The 22,268-nt window shown below is 39.1% G+C and overlaps 3 protein-coding genes across 5 annotated transcripts; 1 reads left to right on the forward strand and 2 right to left on the reverse strand.

Moving 5' to 3' along the window:
• Window positions 1-570: 570 nt before the first annotated feature.
• Window positions 571-13,135, reverse strand: LOC127979546 (dual specificity protein phosphatase 16). Of its 2 annotated transcripts, none has more exons than XM_052585083.1 (7): window positions 12,775-13,135; window positions 6,383-6,858; window positions 5,857-5,992; window positions 4,826-4,989; window positions 4,596-4,755; window positions 4,388-4,511; window positions 571-2,552 (listed from the first exon to the last, which is right to left on the reverse strand). In XM_052585083.1, exons 2-7 carry the CDS (start codon window positions 6,605-6,607, stop codon window positions 1,754-1,756), a joined length of 1,608 nt encoding a protein of 535 aa, XP_052441043.1. In that variant the 5' UTR covers window positions 6,608-6,858; window positions 12,775-13,135; the 3' UTR covers window positions 571-1,753. The 2 variants fall into 2 exon arrangements, with proteins under 2 accessions (XP_052441043.1, XP_052441049.1); XM_052585089.1 differs by having other exon boundaries at window positions 6,383-6,861.
• A 2,958-nt stretch (window positions 13,136-16,093) lies between these two features.
• Window positions 16,094-18,388, forward strand: LOC127979571 (cAMP-responsive element-binding protein-like 2). 2 transcript variants are annotated; one of them, XM_052585109.1, is made up of 3 exons: window positions 16,094-16,296; window positions 16,869-17,066; window positions 17,138-18,388. In XM_052585109.1, the coding sequence occupies exons 1-3, from the start codon at window positions 16,282-16,284 to the stop codon at window positions 17,279-17,281; spliced, it is 357 nt and encodes a 118-aa protein (XP_052441069.1). In that variant the 5' UTR covers window positions 16,094-16,281; the 3' UTR covers window positions 17,282-18,388. The 2 variants fall into 2 exon arrangements, with proteins under 2 accessions (XP_052441069.1, XP_052441076.1); XM_052585116.1 differs by having other exon boundaries at window positions 16,116-16,224.
• On the reverse strand, window positions 17,588-22,262 carry LOC127979562 (probable G-protein coupled receptor 19). The gene is made up of 2 exons (XM_052585099.1): window positions 21,970-22,262; window positions 17,588-20,722 (listed from the first exon to the last, which is right to left on the reverse strand). Exon 2 carries the CDS (start codon window positions 20,695-20,697, stop codon window positions 19,468-19,470), a length of 1,230 nt encoding a protein of 409 aa, XP_052441059.1. The 5' UTR covers window positions 20,698-20,722; window positions 21,970-22,262; the 3' UTR covers window positions 17,588-19,467.
• Window positions 22,263-22,268: the final 6 nt, after the last annotated feature.

A 22,268-nucleotide genomic window follows, 5' to 3' on the forward strand; every position in this document is an offset into this window, starting at 1 on the left:
TTAATACATCATCATATTTTCATGATTTCTGAAGATCATGTGACACTGAAGACTGGAGTAATGATGCTGAAAATACAGCTGTGCATCACAGGTATAAATTATAGTTTAAAGAATATTAAAATAGAAAACCATTTATTTAAATTGCAATAATATTTCGCATTATTGTTTATTTTCTGTATTTTTGATTAAATAAATGCTGCCTTGATTAGCAGAAAAATACAAATCTTACTGATCTAAATCTTTTGAACAGCAGTGCGTGCGCTGTGCTCGCTGATTGGTGGATTTTTCTGTACAGCATCTTGGGAAATGTAGTTTTCACTATATAATCCGCTATTAGACAATTATTTAAAAAATGAGCCGATGTGATGCAAACTGATGGTTTTAACAAACGAATATACTAACGATTAACAACCTCAGAGCGCACGACAGGCCTGTCTTTAAAGGTTTATCTGTTATTGTTAAAAATCTGTGCTCCAATCATAGCATGAACATTTGTACCTTGAATGTGAGAGACTTCCGGTTTTTAGCTTCCACTCATTTCACCTTCACAAAAACAGTCAGTCATGCTGCTTGATATTATATTTTTTTATAAACACACTGGTTTGTGGTGCAAACAGGTTTACAGTTCACCTAGTTTTAATCTTAGTTATATGAAAAGAGAACAGCTACTGCAAAACAAGTTGGATACAGTTCAATGGTATTTTATGTTATATTATAGTAAAATACACAGCGGCACCTATGGACCCGATCCATAAACATCTAATGTTTTAATAGAGACAGCTGAAGATGTTCCAGATGTACCACTTGTGTTTTATTTCAACAATCAATAAACAGCTACGGATTAACATCTCACAGCGGTACCGTCTGAGAAATAATGGCTGATCTGTCTTAGGAATGATTTTGGCATCAGTCATTCGACAAAGATAAAACATAGATCACTGTATATCTGACGTTTGTGTGGTAGCACATCAGAGACCCGTGATTTAGCTGCTGGTTCTGATTCGTTCAGCTCAAGTTTCACAGCTTTAGGAAACTGATTCCTTCTGTTCATGACGGTCTAAATGAGTCTTTATGGCACTCGACGGCTGATCCGGTGATCTGAGGAACAGGTTCATGATCTTATGAGCCTTTAAAGTCAGGATGAGGACTTTGAGTCGATGAACGCCGAAACTGTTCTGTGCTGGACCTCGACAGAAACGAGCATCATCGCACGCTTGAGAGAATTAAAGATCCATGTGTGTGTTTGATTCTGGATCTCCGACAGATTTGCAACTTCCTGAGATCATAATTCAACACATGCATGGCAAAAATATGACAAAAGACGCTCTTAGGCGTCATGCACTGGTCAGTTTTGTACGGCGTCTTTCAGACTAGTTGATTGAAAACATCCAAACATACACATTTAAGTGTTAATTTTATTGCACTTGATCTTTTTGTATCTGTTAACTGACTTCAATTCCAAGAGTTTTTTCTCTTTCATGTCAACAACATTTTTTTATTTTTATTAAATGTTCAGATTCATAGGCTGGAAATGTGTGCAAAAACTGAATTGAGAGTTAATTATGTGCATGTTTAATTAAGTGATGCCACATGTGTGAATTGAAACAACATTTCAGGGACAAATGTTATATGAAGGTTCAGCCTGTCCATCTGTAGTGTTTCGAGGTCCTGGATATCTGTGCTTCAGATCCACCCAATCGAGTTCAACTCTGAATGAGAACAAAGCAAAGAAAGGATTGACTGTGTGGAGTCCTCAGGAGACCTCGATGATCTCCAAGCTGCCGGAGAAGCTGGACTGGCTGCTCCTCGTGTTCATGTCTTCTCGGGATCTGCTGTCCGTCATGCGGTCCATCTGACAGCTCCTGCGCTTCAGCTGCTTCTCGAAGCTGCTCTCCTCGTGCCAGCTCCTGCGAGAGTCTCCTCCGTCTCCGCTGCGCTGCCGGCCGCGTCTCCTCACCGCCTCCAGACCCGGAGCGCAGCTGGCGCCGCTGAAGATAGCCGAGGTCGAGTAGAAGCGTGCCGAGTCTGAGGAGAGGAACCAGCCTCCGGCCACGGGTCCCAGGACGATGTCCGAGTGCCAGCCCTTCAGCGCCCCTGCTTTGGCTTTAGAGTGCGACAGGACCCCCGCTGGAGCGCCATCCTCGCTGCCGCTGCGCTGGAGCACCTTGTTAGCTTGATCTTCAGCTGGACTTTGCTCTGAGACCTCTTGCAACGGCGAGAACTGACAGGGTTCAGCGACGGGAAATGCTCGAAGAGATGCTCCGGACTCGCCGTAGGATTTGATGTCCAGGGAGAAGGAGCGTTTGGGTCGGACGTTCTCCTCTGGTTCCTCTCCGAGCTGAAGGCTGCAGAGCGCCCGGGCCAGAAGATGCTCCTCGGGGACGCCGGACAGAACGCAGGGCATCGTCAGCGGCTCCAGCTTCCGCTCGTCTGACGGCGGTCGAGGATTGAACGGCGCATCGCTCGCGCTCTTCAGCTTCTTCTCGAAGTCCAACAGCTGACCTAAGAAATTGAAGTTGGGCGAGATGGTCGGCCGTTTCTCCTTCACGAACCTGTGAATAGACACGCAATGTGGTGAGGGCACACAGCTTGCAGATCGATCGGTAATTATGACTTTTTATCTAAAAATTCTAATAGTTTTTCTAGTAATTGCAAGTTTACATCTCGCAATTATGAGAAAAGATGTCGGAACTGGGAGAAAAGTCAGACTTGCGAGAACCATTAGGCCATGACTGCCATGTCAGAATTATGAGATATAAACATAATTACAAGAAAAAAAAGGGTCAGAATTATGAGAAAAAAAGTCAGAATTGCGAGAAAAATGTCAGAATTGCGAGAAAAAAGTAAAAATTGCAAGAAAAAAGTCAGAATTGCGAGAAAAAAACAAAATTGCGAAAAAAAGTCAGAATTGCAAAAAAAGTTAGAATTGCGAGAAAAAAAGAATTGCGAAAAAAGTCAGAATTGTGGGGGAAAAAAGTCAGAATTGCAAGATATAAGCTCACAATTATGATAAAAAAAGTCAGAATTGCGAGAAAAAAGTCAGAATTGCGAGAAAAAAGTAAGAATTGCGAAAAAATTGCGGAAAAAAGTCAGAATTGCAAAAAAAAAAGTCAGAATTGCGAGAGAAAAAAAGAATTGCGAAAAAAAATCTGAATTGCAAAAAAAGTCACAATTACGGAGAAAAAGTCAGAATTGCAAGGGAAAAAAGTCAGAATTGCAAGAAAAAATTAAGAATTGCAAGGAACAAAAATTCAGCATTGCGAGAAAAAAGTAAGAATTGGAGAAAAAGTCAGAATTGTGAGAAAAAAAGTCCAAATTGCAAGATATAAGCTCACAATTATGCGGAAAAAAGTCAGAATTGCAAAAAAAAAAGTCAGAATTGCGAGAGAAAAAAAGAATTGCGAAAAAAAATCTGAATTGCAAAAAAAGTCACAATTACGGAGAAAAAGTCAGAATTGCAAGGGAAAAAAGTCAGAATTGCAAGAAAAAATTAAGAATTGCAAGGAACAAAAATTCAGCATTGCGAGAAAAAAGTAAGAATTGGAGAAAAAGTCAGAATTGTGAGAAAAAAAGTCCAAATTGCAAGATATAAGCTCACAATTATGAGAAAAAAAGTCAGAATTGCGAAAAAAAAAATTAGCAAGAAAAAAGTCAGAATTGCGAAAAAAGTCAGAATTGCGAGAAAAAAGTCAGTATTATGAGAAAAAGTCAGAATTGCAAGGGAAAAAAGTCCGAATTGGGAGAAAAAAATTAAGAATTGTAAGAAGAAAAAAAAAATCAACTTTGCAAGAAAAAAAAAGCCAGAGTTGCAAGATATAAACTCACAATTACGAGAAAAAAAGTCAGAATTGCAAGAAAAAAAAGAATTGTGAAAAAAAGTCAGAATTGCGAAAAAAAAAATTTGCAAGAAAAAAAAAGAATTGCGAAAAAAGTCAGAATTGCAAGCAAAAAGTCAGTATTGCGAGAAAAAAGTAAGAATTGCAAGAAAAAAAGAATTGTGAAAAAAAACTCAGAATTGCACAAAAAAGTCAGAATTACGAGAAAAGGTCAGAATTGCAAGGGAAAAAAGTCAGAATTGCAAGTAAATAAAATTCAGCACTGCGAGAAAAAAAAGCCAGAATTGCAAGATATAAACTGGTTAAAATATAAAAAGGTAATTGCGACTTTTAAACTTGCAATTCAGTGGCAGAAAAGGGCTTTCATAGTGAGCCACTAAACGCAAAACAGAACCTTTTATTAATCTAAAAGTACAAGTCATTTTTGTAATTATTTTCATATAAGGATGATTTAACCTTTAAATCAAGAAATTTAATTCAGCTCAAGTACTTTGAGACTCATCCTTCAATGAATGTAGATTAATAAAGGCTCAGGGAATCTGCTGGTGTACCTGTACGCTTCATCTAACGACATGTCCATCCTCTTCATGATGTAAGCGATGGCGATGGTGGCCGAGCGAGAGATTCCCGCCAGACAGTGAACAAGGACTCTGGCGTTACTGGCCTTGGCTTTCTCTAACAGGAAACACAAAAAAACACTTCCTGTCAGCTGACCTCCCACTCTAAACATACTCCTACAGTCACATGATCATGTCTGACCTATGAACTCCACGGATCGGTCCAGCCAGGGCAGGATCTTCTCGCAGAAGCTGTCGTTGACCGGCACGCGCAGGAAATGCGAGTCGGGGATGAAGTCTGGTTTGGGGCAAGTGTTGCTGGCGTTGATCACGTAAGCGATGTCACTCTGCTGCATGAGCTCCTGCGGGAACACAGACATCAGCACGAGCTCATGAGACACGCTCCTAACTCGTGTCTGTCGTGAGCATCACCTGGTTGAGCACGTCTCTCTGGCAGCCCAGGTACAGGTGCGGCAGGATCCGCGTCGGCCCGCTGCTGCTCACAGGGAGACACGGCTGAGAGATGCAGGACGGCACCAGCGAGGACTTCCCTTCACAGAGACCCGGGAACAGCTGCGAGAACGCCACAAAACCACCTGCAGACCGGGACAGAACACAGACAGGTGAGGCCGGATGAAGATGTAGACCTGCTGAAAGAGATTCATGTGTAGAGCAAATCATGTCTTTAAGTTTGCATCCAGGTTTGTGTTGGTCTGTCAGCACTATAAATGATTTCAGATGAAAATGTGCATTGCAAAATTAAAAAATCCAACTTAAAATGTCAAAACGCTGCATAATAAGTTAGAGTTGAAGTACTAAAATTACTAACTGTAAAATAAATAAATAAATGTACTGAACAAATGACTAAAACTGAAATTAAATTTAAATAGTCATATTATTTTTTAAAGCTGAGGCACTAAAAAAATTGTCAAATATAAAAAATTAAAAATGAATTAAATTGAACTTAAATAGTCCTTTTTAAAAAAGCTGAGTTGCTAAAATTAATAACCATAAAATTTAAAAACAAAACTACAAATACTAAAACAGACTAAAACTGAAAACTAAATTAATGGAAACCTAAATAATAATATTTAAAAAGTTTAAGATCTAAAATTGTTAACTGAGATTAAATCAAAATTAAAAGGACACTTAAATTAGACACGCTCTAACCGAATCATTTGAATCAGTGAGTTGTTCAGCGGAGACTCGCTCTGACCGAATCATTTGAATCAGTGAGTTGTTCACTGGAGACTCGCTTTGACCGAATCATTTGAATCAGAGAGTTGTTCACTGGAGACTCGCTCTGACCGAATCATTTGAATCAGAGAGTTGTTCACTGGAGACTCGCTCTGACCGAATCATTTGAATCAGTGAGTTGTTCACTGGAGACTCGCTCTGACCGAATCATTTGAATCAGTGAGTTGTTCACTGGAGACACAGGTGCAGGTGTGTATGGTGTGAACCTGAGAGTAGGTGGACTGAAGGGAAACTCTTCTCCAGCTTGGCCAATAGGACGCTGAGGAAGGCCTCTGATGAGAGGGAGGCGGGGTCAGTCGAGCTCTGGTCATAGACCACGACCTCTTGACCCTGGAGCTCCAGCTGAAACACACACACACATAATGAAATAGTGAGTTCATATCTGCTCATTATTCCGTTTTCTAGTGTTCTGGTTGGTAAAATGATGTTCTATATTTATAATCAAGTTTGTCCATTTGTGTCAGTGTAGTTTTCTACTTTAGTCAGGAGCTTGCTACTATAATGCATTACAATGTTGTTTTACTACTTTAAAAGTAACTAACTGCGGTACTTAATTACTTTTTATGATGTTTAGCAGGACATTCACTCTGTTCTTTTACAGGCAATGAGCAAATCAGATCAGATTTGAGCATCAAACAGCTTCCAGTTTGAGCAGCGTGAACATCCCGCTAAACATCTGCTTGGGTCTTGAGTCAGGTGACACAAGAGCAATACGCCTGTAGTTTCACGCACCTTCCTCTTGGCCGAGTGCTGCAGGAGTTCACTGATCTGGATCTTGTCCTGCTGTAATCTCCTCTTCATCAGTTTGGAGCAGTTGACGTTCACGGCCTCCAGGATGTGACACGTGTTATACTCCACGAACGGCCGGCTGTCGATCAGCAGTACGCGGTCCAGAGCGCCCTCCAGCAGAGCCACCAGACCCTCGGCCCCGATGGGCCGCGCCGCGCGCTCACACATACCCACAATCCCTCAGTCCGTCTCTGCGCTAACAGTCTCTGTGTCTCAGTGACGATACACTCAGGAGATCAACGGCATCATGGTAGCAGCTGATGATGCATTCGGCAGGCGCGCCAAAAACGTAAGATAAAAAGCAAGAGGAAACTCCAGAGGAAAAACGGTGCTTGAGGCGCAGTGGCTGATGGGAGTTTCTTTCACACCATCACAGCGGCGTGACCTCATGCACCTTCTTACCGCTGCACTCCATCATTCTGCTGAGACACAAAAACACATTGTGAACCCTCACAATCAATCTGGTTTTGGGGAAAGTTACTTTTAAAAGTAATACATTGCAATATTCCATTCAAAGTAGCTAATTGCATTACTTAGTTACTTTTTATGGAACGCTATGCTTTACATCACTCTTGCGTTGCTTTTTGATGATCAACATCATTGTCCAAAAATATACACTTATATATACACACAATATACACCCTAGCCATAATTTATCTTAAAATCAGTTGGAAATGATTGCTGATTAACAAGGGTGTAGAAGCACCTAACCCTGGGTGCAAGCCTAAAACATCTCAATTCTGATTGGTTGATTGGAATGTGGTTCCAGGATCAACACGGAAGTTGATCCAAGAACATGTTGTACGTGGTGACATCAGGCTCGCCCTACTTTACCCCAAACATTGCTCATGTCACACTGCATCTATATTGAACAGATACGAGAGTAATATGCATATTAATGATTTGAGAGTTTGAAAACGGCTCATTCAAACAGAATGTGTCATAGTGTATATCTGGTGACAGCAGCTTTGGGTTCACGTTGTTTGTGTGTGAGTGCTAAAAACAAAAAAGGTCTGCTTTAATAATGTAATCTCTTTCATGTGTACATAACAGGATTGCACAGAAACCAGAGAAATTCCCCTGTGTGCCGTAAACCTGCCAGTCAGACCTGTATGATGGGAAAATCCCAACAACAACAACAACAACTATGAAAAATATCTGAGTTACCTGTTTAAATAAGTAACCCAAGTTGCTTTGTTTTCCCATTCATTCACTCAAAGCTCTCCAATACCCATGTTGAGATAAATCGGGAAATGCAAAGGCACTTCCTTCATCCTGATGCTTATCATTTTCACTTTTGGTTTGCTTAGAGTTGGCAAAAATAATTATTTTATTATTAAAAACATATAAACAAGACCAGGTGACAAGAAGTAACATTAAAAAGTAACGATCTCAATTAGTTACTTTTTTACGATACTATAATGCATTACTTTTAAAAGTTACTTTCTCCAACACTGATTATTGCTATTATTTTAGAGTTAGACCAATTTTTTTAACTTTATATATTATTATAAATTTATGGTTATCATTACGGTACTTGTTGTGAATGGGGCTTAAAACAATAAGTATAACGATAAATATTTTCGCATCCGCACCAGCGACGATAAGCTCTTTAAAGACGAATGGATTCTGATTAGTTGTCATTGTCGGAAAAAAGAAAAACTGCTCTGGACAAGACGTCATTATTATTGTTCTTCTGTGTCGTTATCATTGTAGTTCACTATCCTCTTCAGGTTAAAGTGATTATTAAAACTGTACAGTTATTGTTATGGTCATTGTTTAAGTCACGTGTGTCTGGATCAAATCAACGCCCTGATCCTGACATCAGGAAAAATACACAATCTTTCCTTCGGTTTCATTCACAAACTGGATCAGTGATTGTCACATGTTTTCTTACTATACTAACATCCTATAAATTATTGTCAGGACTATAAACACTACATGAGTTCAGAAGGCGAACAGAGTCAATCTTGATGTCAGGATCACGGTTTTAAACTATCACAGAAACATCAGCTGAAAGAGTGAAAGCGAAGTCCAGATGTGTTAGTGAGACTGAAACCATGCTGACGTGAGGAGATCAGTTTCACACGCGTGTGCGGAGGCGGAAACATGAGATCATGTGACGTCTTCATGAACAGGGTCTGTCCAGGCCATTGGGAGAAAAGCGTTTCCATCCCCCATCAAATATCAAACTAAACCAGAGTTTCTGCATCTTGTGTTTCCCTCTAATAACATGAAACTGGAGCGCCGAGCATTTCCACAAATAAAACATTTGATTGATTTCAGACGTCATGGAGCCGTTTCTCACAACACTTCATTCTGGCTCTGTTTTAGGACCGTTCGGGATTCAGCTGCACTCAAACATTTATTCATGAGCATTTTATTTATTTAGTTTTTTTAGCTTGAGATCTAATTTTAAATTGTTGCCGAACAAATTGGCTTCACGGTTTCTTCAAGTCACATCATTTTTTGCAAAGGCAGAGCTGAATTAAAACTGTTTGATCCGTGTTTTTCTGACCGAAGGTTAATAGCTCAACCTGCCTGGCAGAGATAACAGCGATGGAGGACTTTGACCCGTCAAATGGCCATCAGAACACAAACAGATCAAACGAGGCTGTAATCAAACCACAGACACGTTCAAAGGCCCGAGACGTTGTAAATGAAACACGCAAACTGATATTTACAGTCGCTGAGATGCACAACAGTCCAAAGTCGCGCTGAAACCTCTGTTCTAAAATCAATGTAACAGTATTTAAGATACTGTATGTTGTGTAATCAATATGTCAATAATAGCCAGAGGGTAGAAATAAAGATTTTATTCATAATGCACGTCTATGATAGCCATTAAGCTTTGCTGGTGATAGACAGCTTAAACACTAAGCAAAAGTTTTGACCCCCTCTCAATGAACATCTATCGGACTTTTCATAGTTTTTATAATCTGTTTAATGACATATAATCAGAAAATAATAAGAATAAGCTTTCTCAAGCCAACCTAAATATGCATCTTTCAATCATCTACAACAAATTATAATATCAAAACCATAACGATCAGTATTCACTGATTATGAAGAATTAAGACTTTTGTTAAACTATTTAAGACCAAAACCAAATGGCTATGCTAACACTGCAAGCCTTAATGCTCGATTCCATTTGTTATATTAAATGTTTGTTATATTAAATCATGGTTCTGAACTGACATGCACTGGCATGTGCAAAAAAAACAAACAATACCAACAGTGTTGCCAGGTTTTCAAAGCAAAATCCACCCAGTTGCTTCTCTAAACTAGTCCAAAACTAGCCCAGTCCCACTCCAGAGGGGCAAATTGTTGAGATAAATAGTTAAATATCATAAGCATAACAACTTATTCCATATTTTCTAATAATATTACGACGGGGTAACATGTATATTGAAAATAGCAGAGGACCTAGGACAGATCCTTGTGGCACTCCATACTTTAATGGTGATAACTGAGATGACTCCCAGTTTAAATTAACAATGAACAATGAAGAGTGACGTAAAAGTCACATGGCTGTGGTCACATTGATTTAGTACCACATATGGAAGTGCACAAATCGGAATTTAAAAGATCAGATTCCATGTGGTTTGTGCTGTTCACACTGTCATGAGAAAAACAGATCTGAGTAATGTGAGCAAAAAAAAACACATTTGCCTGAAGTGTGAACATAGACTTTTTAAAGACCTAAATATTAATTAATTATGAGTCAGGTTAATCAGATTGCTTGTTGTTGTCCTGCACTAGTAGAACAAGCAGGGAACTAACCTTTGGGTCAATTACTAGATCACTGCTGGACTGACCGACACAACTAGCTGCTCCATGGGATGATCCTGAACTAACCAGCTTCTTCTTCAAGTAAGACATTAGTGGAAATGAAACGGTGACGTGAGCGCGTTCAGCTTTACGAGGGGAAATTCTTGATTCCTCCAGAACATCACATCCTAATCGGCAGATTCGCGACCACAACAAACCGCCTGGAAGCCGAGGGACATTTTAATGACAGGCCTCCTCCTGAGCGCCTGTGTTTAACGAGGAGACGATAACGAGCTCCAAATGCACCATTACTCTCACTGTCTGTCTGTCTGCTGTGAGTCGTGAAGGACCCGCACATCACAACGTCCTCTTTAAACAAGAGCCAATTTAAGGGACCCAGGTTTATTCTTCTGTCATCTGTAGAGGACATTATATGTTTTAAGTCAGGATGTCCTGAACAGAGCACATTCAGAGCAATTTTTTTGAGATATCAGATGTTTGGAGGTTTGATCATAAACACACTTTCTGCTTGGTCTGTAAATATGACTGATATTGACAGAATGATCAAATGTAGTACTCTTAAGGAAATATCATAATGTTCTGACTCCTTTTCAAATTGTTTGTCGTGAATAAACATCTCAGAAAAATGTTATGGGGATTCAAATCTGAACCAGAACAGGGCTTAATTTTAACATATATCTTTTGTAGAGGACTCCAGGACAAACGGTCTGTTCATCAGGCATTTTGGGGAAACAACAATAAATTATTGATCAATATTCCTATGAGATATTCTAATGAAAATGTTGCCAAGAAATTACTCCTGTTACACTTTTTTTTTCTGTTATGGTTTGCTACAATGACACATTAATATGATAATTAGATGCAATGTAGCCTATAGAATGGCAATACCAATATATGAACATTTCATGCACTTTTTTCATAAAGTACAGTAGTATATTAAATCATTATGTTATATCTTTCATAACATAGGTACAAAGTTTGGCTAAGAATAGCCTGAAATCTAAAAATATTTGTTTTGCCTACATGCCTTTTTATACATGTATGTATGTGTGTGTATATTATATATATATATGTGTGTGTGTGTGTGTGTGTGTGTGTGTATGTGTGTTTTATATTTTTATTAACTTTGTCCTGGTGTTCTCCACATAGGACATAGAAAAAAAATGTGAATAATGTTTTTTTTTTTCTCCATTGGTTTCTTATGCTGTAATGACAAATATATATATATATATATATATATATATATATATATATATATATATATATATATATATATATTTTTTTTTTTTTTTTTTTTTTTTAAATAAAACCATTTTTCTGGGTTTCAGGAGGGTAAATCCATGGGCAAGTCTTTCAGAGCCTCGTATTTAAATAGAAATGATCTTGTTTACTCAGAGTAATCCAGTGTATTTGTAACATGGAAACAGTCACACAACAACAACAGCATAAGTGCTTTCTGTTCCTCCGCAGGTGATTTTTTTATAAACCCGCTGTGATTAAACACGCTGAACTTCCCTTTCAGAAATATCCTGAAATGAGAGACGTGATCATGTGACCTTCACACACTGAAAACAGACAATAACGTCATACCATGGTATAACAATGTTTTGTTTTGTTTTTCAGACAGATATTATTATAATACCATGGTTATTTTGAGTGCTATTTGTAGTATCGCTGAGATTATATTACACTTTGTTTCTATTTAATATTATTCAGTTGCTTTGTTACAATCTGTATTGTTAAAAGCGCTATATAATTAAAAGGTGACTTGACTTTTTAATATTATTTTGATTTTTTATCTATACATTGGTATACATATTCATGTTAATTTGTTGTGCATTTCTATCATTTGTATTCATAGTTTGTTGTATTTAAAGAAATCGATACAGTTTTTATTTTAGTTTTAGTTTCAGCTATTTTAGGGAAATTAGGAATATGCAGCTAGTCGAAATAAAAACAGTTTGAGTTTATATATATATATATATATATATATATATATATATATATATATATATATATATATATATATATATATATATTTGATTATCCTTCAGTTAACATTTATTTTATTTAAATTAACCCCCCAAAAAAAGTAATTTCATGCTTTTTTAAATTTTATTTAAACATATTTACATGTATTAATTTAGCACACATTGACTGATAGCGTTGTTATTATAGTGTATCTAAGTGAGAACTGAATATACTGTTAATACTATAAAATTATAGAAATGTGATAATCATTATGGTATCACCACACTATTTTAATGTAAAGTTACACCTGAACATTTCAACAGGACACGAGTGTGTTTTCTGTGTTTTTACAGATGTCAGAGTCACAATGTACTGTATTTAATGACAGCAAGGTAAATATGAAACTCAACAGAGCTTTCCGAAACATTAAAATCATTTGACTAGGTTTACTAAGTAAACGAAAGTAACAATAACATCGTCTCCACACACACACACACACACACACACACACACACACACACACTGCGGCCCTCCGCGATCTGTTTCTCATGTAACACATGTCCGAAACTCACCATGAAGGTCCAGTCCGTCTCGTTTACAGCAGATCCACGGATAAAGCTGACCGGAAGTGTAGTGACCCCGATAGAGACGCGGATGGGTTAGTTAGACTAGTTAAAGCTGGTCAGTCTGCTGCTGGTGAAGTTAGACTGAGTTCGTGAGCTCATCGGGTAAAAATAACATCATGGCGTCATTGAAACTCACACCGGCCACAAACTCAGACTCACGCTGAAAACCGGAGAATAAAGAGCCGCTGATCCGCTGGGGTCCGGTAATGAACACAGAGAGCCGACTCTGAGACCGTAAATGAGTGTAAAACAGTGTAAATGAGTTTATGAGGCGGAGCTTGAGTCGAGACGGCTCTCATTACACAATCAGCAGCAGAGCTCCGTGTATTTCACTCATGCACGCTTTATTACTGCTGGACTAATCCAGATAAACAGTAAAATCAGTCACACAGACGTCTGTTAAAGATCTCTTGATCTGGAAAGCATCTGCTGTCTACAAACGCCTGACAGATGTCTTTCAGATTTACATACATTCCAAACATTCCAAATCAATATGTCTTGCAGATGTAATGCAGACGTCAAATAGACGTCTCTGAGATGTAGGTGTGCTATCGGGGCTAAGATCGCATCATCTGGAAAGTGTTCAAACCTCAGACGTCTTTAAGATGTCAGTTTTACATTCATTCTAAATCTTAAAGACATCTTCTAAACGTCTTTTCGACATCTGAAGGGAAACTAACTGTTGATGTATTGCAAATAAGACGCTCTAAAAAACAAGTCTAGCAGATGTAAATACGACGTCAGATAGACGTCTCCGTGATGTACGTGTGCCATCGTGGAATATATGTAAACTTTTTTACTTAAAAATCAACTATTCGCATACAAGACGACAGCACTCTATTTGACGTCTGCATTACATTGGCAAGACTTATTTTTTAGAGTGTTTGCTCATCCGTCTATATCTCGTTTCCTAACAGATGTCAAGCACACGCACATCTGCAAGATATCTGTTAAAGATCTCTTGATCTGGAAAGCATCTGCTGTCTACAAACGTCTGACAGATGTCTTTCAGATGTCAGTTTTAAATACATTCCAAATCATAAACATCTTATTTATATCTAATAGACATCTATTTGACATCTTAATGCAGACGTCAAATAGACGTCCCTAGATGTATGTGTGCTATCAGGAATGCTTGTAAAACTGACATCTTAAAGATGTCTGTCAGGTGTTTGTACACAGCAGATGTTTCCCAGATCTTTAACAGACCTCTTAGAGACGTACCAGTGCTATCTGGAAAAGATCACTTATTACAAATTGTAGCCCGTTACTGATTCATAATAGGGTTATTAACCCTATAACTACATGAGAAAAATTTTAGTTGGTAACGTAATCCATTATGACCTTGTGGGGACATTTTTTGGTCCCCCTGAGGAAACAAGCCTATAAATCATACAGAATGACGTTTTCTGAGAATCTAAAAATGCATAATGTTTTGTGTGAGGGGGAGGCAGAGCTGGGTAGTAACTGATCAGATTCCAAAAATCTGATTACTTTTACTTTCGATTGCTTTTGTCTTTCAAAAATACGAAAATGCACAAATTCCTATAATTTCTTACTTGCAATGTAGGAATTCCCAAACTTTTTTTCACTTAACATATTTACTTGAAGTACCCATGAAATTTAAATATATACAGTGTGTGTGTGTGTGTGTGTGTATGTGTATGTGTGTGTATATATATATATATATATATATATATATATATATATATATATATATATATATATATATATATAAATCAAACTGTTGTTAAGTACAATGATTGGAACAAATTATCTTTATCTTAGTATTTTTATATCAATATCCTGTTTAAATTAATGTGAAAAACAAGTTAGGGCAAAAGCATTCTAATAGTAGTCTGATTAGCCTATATTATCTTAAATGTGTAATGATTTATGTTACTAACTTTTACTAATCTTTTTAGATTAGAGTCTTGGGTAGGTCTAAAAGCAAACGCTCTGAAATGGTTTCAGTCATACCTGACAGAAGGTTTTTAGTGAAACTGGGAAATTGTTCCTCTTCCCCTGCTCCTCTGACCCGTGGCATTCCACAAGGCTCTATTTTAGCTCCCTCTCTATTCTCTCTGTACATGCTGCCTCTGGGTTCTATTCTAAGAAAACATGGTGTGTCTTTTCATTTCTATGCAGATGACACTCAAATCTATCTTCCAGTTAAGAAAAACAACTCCACTGCAATCACCTCTCTCTTCTCCAATGTTTAGAGGAGGTGAAATTATGGCTAGCCCAAAATTTCCTCTTCTTAAACGAGGACAAGACAGAGGTAATAGTTTTCGGTCCTACTCTCAGTGTATAAGCCCTGAGTTTGATAGTTTATCCGTTTTTAGATCCTCACGGTTGAAGAACCTAGGTATTACTATTGACCAACACTTAAATTTTGATAGACGTATCTCTTCTGTAATTGGATCCAGTTTCTATCAGCTTCGTTTACTGTCTAAAATTAAAAACTTTCTCACTCCAAACACTCTAGAAATGGCTGTTCATGCATTTGTTACATCGCGTCTAGATTACTGCAATTCTTTACATTGCGGTATATATCTAAATCTCAAATTGCACGACTTCAGCTTGTCCAAAATGCTGCAGCCAGACTTCTTTTAAACTGTCGTAAACATGAACACATCACTCCAATTCTGAGATCCCTTCACTGGTTGCCAATTTCTCAGAGAATAGACTTTAAAATTCTCCTCTTCATTTATAAATCCCTTCATAACAAAGCTCCTGTCTATTTATCTGAACTTCTTCAACCTTATACTCCATCAAGAAGCCTACGATCCAGCTCCAGGCTCTGTTGGTGGTCCTTGCGTTAGGCTAAAGCATAGAGGGGAGCGTGCATTTGCAGTGGCTGGGCCACGACTCTGGGATACCTCCTTGCTAAAAACTTTTTTTATTTTCCTTAGTGTACTGACTACTGTATTATGCTAAATTTTGAAATGGGTGGTTTTAATTTTTGTCTGGTCTATTTTTTTATGTATGTGCAATATTCTTGCTCTTATGTAAAGCACTTTGGTCAGCCAGGAGGCTGTTGTAAATGCGCTATACAAAAAAAAAAAAAAAAATGAAATCGAAATCAGTAACGGGACTACAATTTGCTCTCTGGGTATGTTTAGACATGAAAGACTCATCTAACGCACATTTAATGCTGCTTTCAGTGACTTATTATATTGAAAATATGTAATGAGTTTGTGTGTGTAAACTGATGATCTTTCTAGAATGTTTAATTTTGGCCATCTGGAAGAGACTACATGTCCCAGCATGCAGCGCGGTAGGCGTCACTCACACAGGACCGGAAGAGCGCTGTTAGCATTCGGCTAAAAACATAAGCAGCTCCGCTGGAAGATTGATCAAAAATCATCTCAATCGGACTCTGATCGATTACAGGTGAATGATCGAGGATCAGCACACGACTGCAGACTCCCGTCGATTGGAAAACACGCGATGGATCACAGTAAAGTGCGTCAAATGAACATTTATAAACATCGCTCTGGTTTACAAACGGTGCAGATTAATGGATCATGATATTCTGTGAAATATAAAAAATTAAGCATTTTAATATCACCGAATCGTGCTATAGTACATTAAAATACCACGGTACCTCCAAAGTACTAATTTCATTTTTGTAAAACATTTATTTATATACAGAAAAAGCAGTCTCACAATAATAAACGGGAAAATGAATCTGTTATAATACAAATTACATTTCAACCTTGAAGCAGCTAAAAAAAAAGACAATGGTGTAATCATTCAGAATAAAGTTTAACAAACATAACAAAAAAGTAAAATTCATCAAATATGAAACTAGTTAATTTTTAGTTTAGAAAGCAGCTCCACAGAGAAAAACAGTGTGGGATCAATTTAAATACAATACACAACGTTTCAATGTTTAGGGATTGATCAATTATGAAGCATTAGTTTCAATAGTCAGCTGTACAGATGACCGTCTGTGTTTTCCTCTTTCGGTTTGGATTGTTTACAGCAATTGTTTATTAATGTGGCATGACCGTAAAGTCTCTTCTAAACTGTAGATGGTTGCTGGAAAAGTGAAGAAACCCGGTAAACGCGGCCGCAAACCTGCCAAGATCGACCTGAAGGTCAAGCTGGAGAGAAGCCGGCAGAGCGCCAGAGAGTGTCGCGCCAGAAAGAAGCTGCGCTACCAGTATCTGGAGGAGCTGGTGTCCAGTAAAGAGAGGGCCATCTGTGCGCTGCGAGAGGAGCTGGACATGGTAAACACACGCTCGATCTGTCGCTGTCCTGCGTCTGCGCAGCCGTGCTGATGCTGTTCATGTGTCTGCAGTACAAGCAGTGGTGTCTGGCCATGGACCAGGGGAAGATCCCATCCGAAATCAAAGCCCTCCTGACCGGAGACGAGCAGAAAGCACCGCAGACCTCCACCAACAAGATCCTCAAGAACGTCAAGTACAGCTCCAAGACGTCTTAGAATCCGATCCATAATCTCCATTCACAGTGTTCATCTCTAATAAGCTTTTATGACAACATTACGATTCAGACGGAGAGTTATATATGTTTCACGTTCAGGTGTTTGTTGTGTGATTCGGAAACATTTCCACTTCCTTCTTTATTTATTTATTCATCACTCGTGATGAAGGATTCCAGCGTTCATTTTTATGAAGCGCGGATAAAAACATAAACAATAAAACAAGCTAATTGCACCTTTTTGTTTCATAACGCAGGCTACTGTCCTCACAATTCATTTTGTTTTTTTTGTAATTAACGGGGGGGGGGGGGGGGGGGGGGGGGATAATGATGATTTCAAGTTTCTAACTACTCGCAATTTTGACAAGACAAGTTAAAATTGTGAGATATTAACATGCAATTGTGAGGGAAAAAGTTGCAATTAGCTTTTTATTTAATTATTTTTGGGTGGAAACAGAATCGCAACATTTTAAAATCTTTTAAATTCCCAGTTTTTCTCAGGACTGAGAACAACTGAGTCACAGTTACCTTTTTTTATTCCTGTATCCCATTGTAGAAACCAGCTTCGTCACTCCGATGCTTCTTAGAATGAGTTTAATCCATTAAACCTTCAGACACAGATGTTATAAGACTCAACTGTTGCCAAAATCTCTCCCTCGTCTCTTTGCACTTTACGACATTTGAAAGATTGCAACGCATAGCACTTCCCTCTTCTCTTGTACATATAGTTTTATGTGTTTTTTGTTGATGGTGTATTTATTCCACTAAACTGAATCTTAAAGCACTTTCCTTCAAAGCTCTAATTTTTGTACTTTTATTTGATCTTTCTGCTTTAATTGGCAGGTTTGCAAAAAACAAACTAATATTTCAGCACAGATGAGTTACGATCTGAATGAATGTAGAACTATTTCATGACCGTGATCGGTTTAAACGCAGATGTAGAAGAAGACACTCTTATTGGCCTTCAGCTTGTTTCCTTCTGGCTGGCATTATCTATGTTTAGAGCTCAAATATATTTTTATATGGCGTGTATAATATGTAGATTGTAATTTGTAGCAGGGTGATGCTTATTAATGATAAACGTCTTATTAAAACATACACCTTTGCTCCACCTCAGTGCGTCTGACTCTTCTTGTCTCTCTTGCCTCAATTTTTGGTTAAGAATCCAGAGCAGCACAAACACTTTCATTCATTATCAAAGTTTGTGGGAATACAATATTTTGATTAGTTTGCATGTGCAGCTTTAAAGCAATAGTTCACCCGAATATGCTCATCCTCAAATCATCACAGATGTAGACGAGTTTGGAGAAATGTAGCACTGCATCAGTGTCTCAATGCTACATTAATGATACATTGATACATTTCAGACAGTGAAATGTTTATTGCACGAAACAACACAAACGAATCTCTTTTGAAGATTAACATAAACCCTGTTCGCCGCCTCCAGGCCACCGTAGGATCACAGCAGTGACCATTAAGGTGTTTAGTAAATGTCGTCCATTTCATCAGTGTGTAGCTGAACTAGTTAGCACCACGTTTTTTGCATTTCAACAAAGTTAGTTTAATCGTTTTGATGTGTGACGGCAGTTTAATCAACAGGCCACTCAAAAGTTATCATCACTTACTCATCCGCGTATCATTATAATGAGTTAAAGGAATAGTTCACGCAAAAATGTACATTTTGACATCATTTACTCATTAACTCAAGTTGGTCCAAAGTTGTGTTAAAGTTGAACACATAAGAAGATGTTTCTGAGGAATGTTGCTAACAAAACAGCTGGTACCCACCGAGTTAAAAATTACTATTGAAGTGAATGGGGACCATCAAATGTTTAGCTACCAGCATTCTTCAAAATATCTTCTAAAGGTACCGTTACCGTTAAATTAAACTTGCTACTGAAGCTACTGAAAACAAAAGCTGGCAACGCTTGCCCTGCCTCCAGGGTTTTCTGATTGGAAATTATTTTAATTTGACGCGGCATCGTAAAATTGTGGTACATTGCTACGAAAGACACAAGACATGAGCGCATCTAGTACGTTTATTTTGAAAAACACTAGAAAAGTAACGCATTGGAATGGAAAAACACGTTTTGTGTGAACGGCCCCTAAGAAAGAATCTCATTCAGGTTTGGAACCACGTAAAAGGTGAGAAAATTATGAACGAATTTGTTTAAATTCTCTTTAACGACTTTATACGAATGTGTTATGTGGGTTGGTGCTAATCGGCCATGCTAACTTCTTCTCCTTTGCTTCCCGGTCAAAAGTGTCATGAACTGAGTCTTTGATGAGTGTCTTTGCCGGCGCGGGCAGTTCGACGACGCCCACGTAGTTCTTTTTGGCGATCCGCGAGCTGGCGGTGATGGTGTATACGTTACTACGATAACACTTCATAGACGACATGCAGAACATCTCGCGCATGCCGCGTCTGAAGTTGGCGTTATACACAGAGTACAGTGTGGGTTTGGACGCCGTGGAGCTGAAGGAGATCCAGGCCACAGTGATGAAGAACAACGCCGACTGTCTGCTCGGGCCCGCCGTTTCCTTCGGGTGCCAAATCTGTGCGAAGTAAAACGGCGTCCAGGTGAAGAGAAACACAGTGTTGAGCATCAGGAACATCTTAATGGTTTTTACTTTAGTCCTGGGGACGATGTTCATGGTCCTGCGCACCGTTCGTCCATCAGCGCTAATCCTCCAGATGTAGCGCACTACACGCTGGTAGAAGGACACGATTAGCAGCGCCGGCACCAAGAAACCAAGAAGAAGATGCGCGACGGCGTACGCCAACCTGTCCCAGCTGTCCGCCAGGAAGAAGTCACAGTGGTTTTGCGACGCCGATGATCCGTAGAAGAACAAACACGGCGAGACGAACGCGGCATCAAAGAGCCAAGACGCCAGAATCATTCGTTTGGCTTTCTCGCGCGACACTTTAAAACTCAACGGATACACAATGGTGTAGAAGCGATCCACGCAGATGGACAGAAGCACGTAGACCTGGACTCCGGGGCACAAGTGCTGCAGGTAGCGCACAGATTTGCATGCGGCCACGGTCAGAGGCCAGTGACCGGTAGAAACCTGCAGGAGAACTAGCGGTGCACATGCTAGGCTCAACAGCAAATCCGCACACGCCATCGACACCACAAAATAGTTAGTGGTCGACTGGGTTCTCCGGCTCCGATGGATCACCAGACACACCAACGAATTCCCCACCACCGAAATTACCCAGAATACCCCGAACACAAGGCCGAGGAGCGTGACCTCTGCTGGCGACAGGTCGTACGACGTCACCGAGACGTTGTTCTGCAGCAAGGAGGAGGCGTCCAGATGGCAGAAAACATGCGTCGGCGTGGAGGAACCGTTCCTGTCTGAGTGGTTAAAGAGGAACAAGGACTTTACGCCCTCCGTGGACAGGAAGTACACCATTTGCCCTCTCTGTGTCACATCAAAGCTGAAAGAAACGACAAGTACTATTAAATTACTGTGTTTCAAAGCAGAGAGACATACACATTTCATAGAGATTTCGAACTAAGCTGAATGAACTGGCAGTAAATCAGGGTTTCTGCAGGTTAATTAAAGACTAAACCACTTTTTAAGAAATAAAGTGAATGGAAAAGCGAAAAGGGTGATCTAAGACCTTGTTTGGTCCCGCAGGAACCCTGCAAACTGTAACCGTTCGTTTCTGGATCTGAATCATCCACAGAGCTCGAGCTGAAGCAGAAATTCAATTAAAACCTAAATGCTGACGATGTTCCTCCAGAGACGTTCATTAGGATGTGTGTGTTGTGAAGTTTACTCTGGGGGCTGCTGTAATTCATGCAACATCCCAGACAGCACAGAAACATCTGGAAAACATCTGACAGACGTCTTTAAGATGTCAGTTTAACATTCATTCTTAATCTTACAGACATCTTCTAAAAGTTTATTTGACTTTTCTGATAGGAAACAAATAGCACACGTACATCTCGGAGACGTCTATTTGACGTGTGCATTTACATCTGCAAGATGTATTTTTTAGAGTGTTTGCTCATCTGCAATACGTCTATAGGACGTTTCCTTTTTAGATGTCTATTAGATGTCTATAGGATGTTTATGATTTGAAATGTATGCGAAAATGACATCTGAAAGACGTCTGTCAGACTTTTGTAGACAGCAGATGCTTTCCAGATAAAGAGACAACATCTCAGATAGCACAGATACATCTGGAAAACATCTGACAGACGTCTTTAAGATGTCAGTTTTACATGAATTCTAAATCATAAAGACATCTTCTAAACGTATATTTGACATCTGATAGGAAACTAATTATAGACGTATTGCAGATGAGCAAACGCTCTTAAAAATACGTCTTGCAGATGTAAATGCGACGTCAGATAGACGTCTCTGAGATGTGCGCGTGCTGTCAGGGACAATACACAGCAACAAACCCAAACGATTCATGATTCATTTGAGATTCGCTGAAGAAAACGCTCGTTTACATCAACATCTAAGGGCCTGTGACCATCATATCAACCAAATATCAGCCCAAAACCGTCATTTATGATGGTTAACGGGTTACTGTATATGAAATAAGCATCTCTTGTGCGTTATTCGGATCTTCTGCAGGCCACTGGATGTTGAGAACCAGTAAAACGCGTTAGTAATGTCTAGATCCCATTCTCCTGTCTGTCGTGTTGTTTTAATCACACATTCACTCACTCGTCGCGTTGCTGTCAGATGGATGATTTTTGCTCCTCACATGAACGCGCTTCTTCTTCTTCTTCTCCTCCTCGGATCGCTTAATTCCTCCATCAGGAATACGCGTCTATTCTCATCATCATCAACAACAACGTATTTCTTTATAATACATCAGTCACAGCATCCAGTCGCGTCACCCGAGACAAGCGGATCCACGGACGCGCGAGCGTGCACTCATCAGTCCCGCGGACGCGCGCACTCCAGAGTGTAACGCGGCGCTTTGATTGAGCTCATGAATTATGTATTATTAGTATTATTAT

This window comes from Carassius gibelio, chromosome A4 (assembly GCF_023724105.1).
Source record: "Carassius gibelio isolate Cgi1373 ecotype wild population from Czech Republic chromosome A4, carGib1.2-hapl.c, whole genome shotgun sequence".
Classification (NCBI taxonomy): Eukaryota; Metazoa; Chordata; class Actinopteri; order Cypriniformes; family Cyprinidae; genus Carassius; species Carassius gibelio.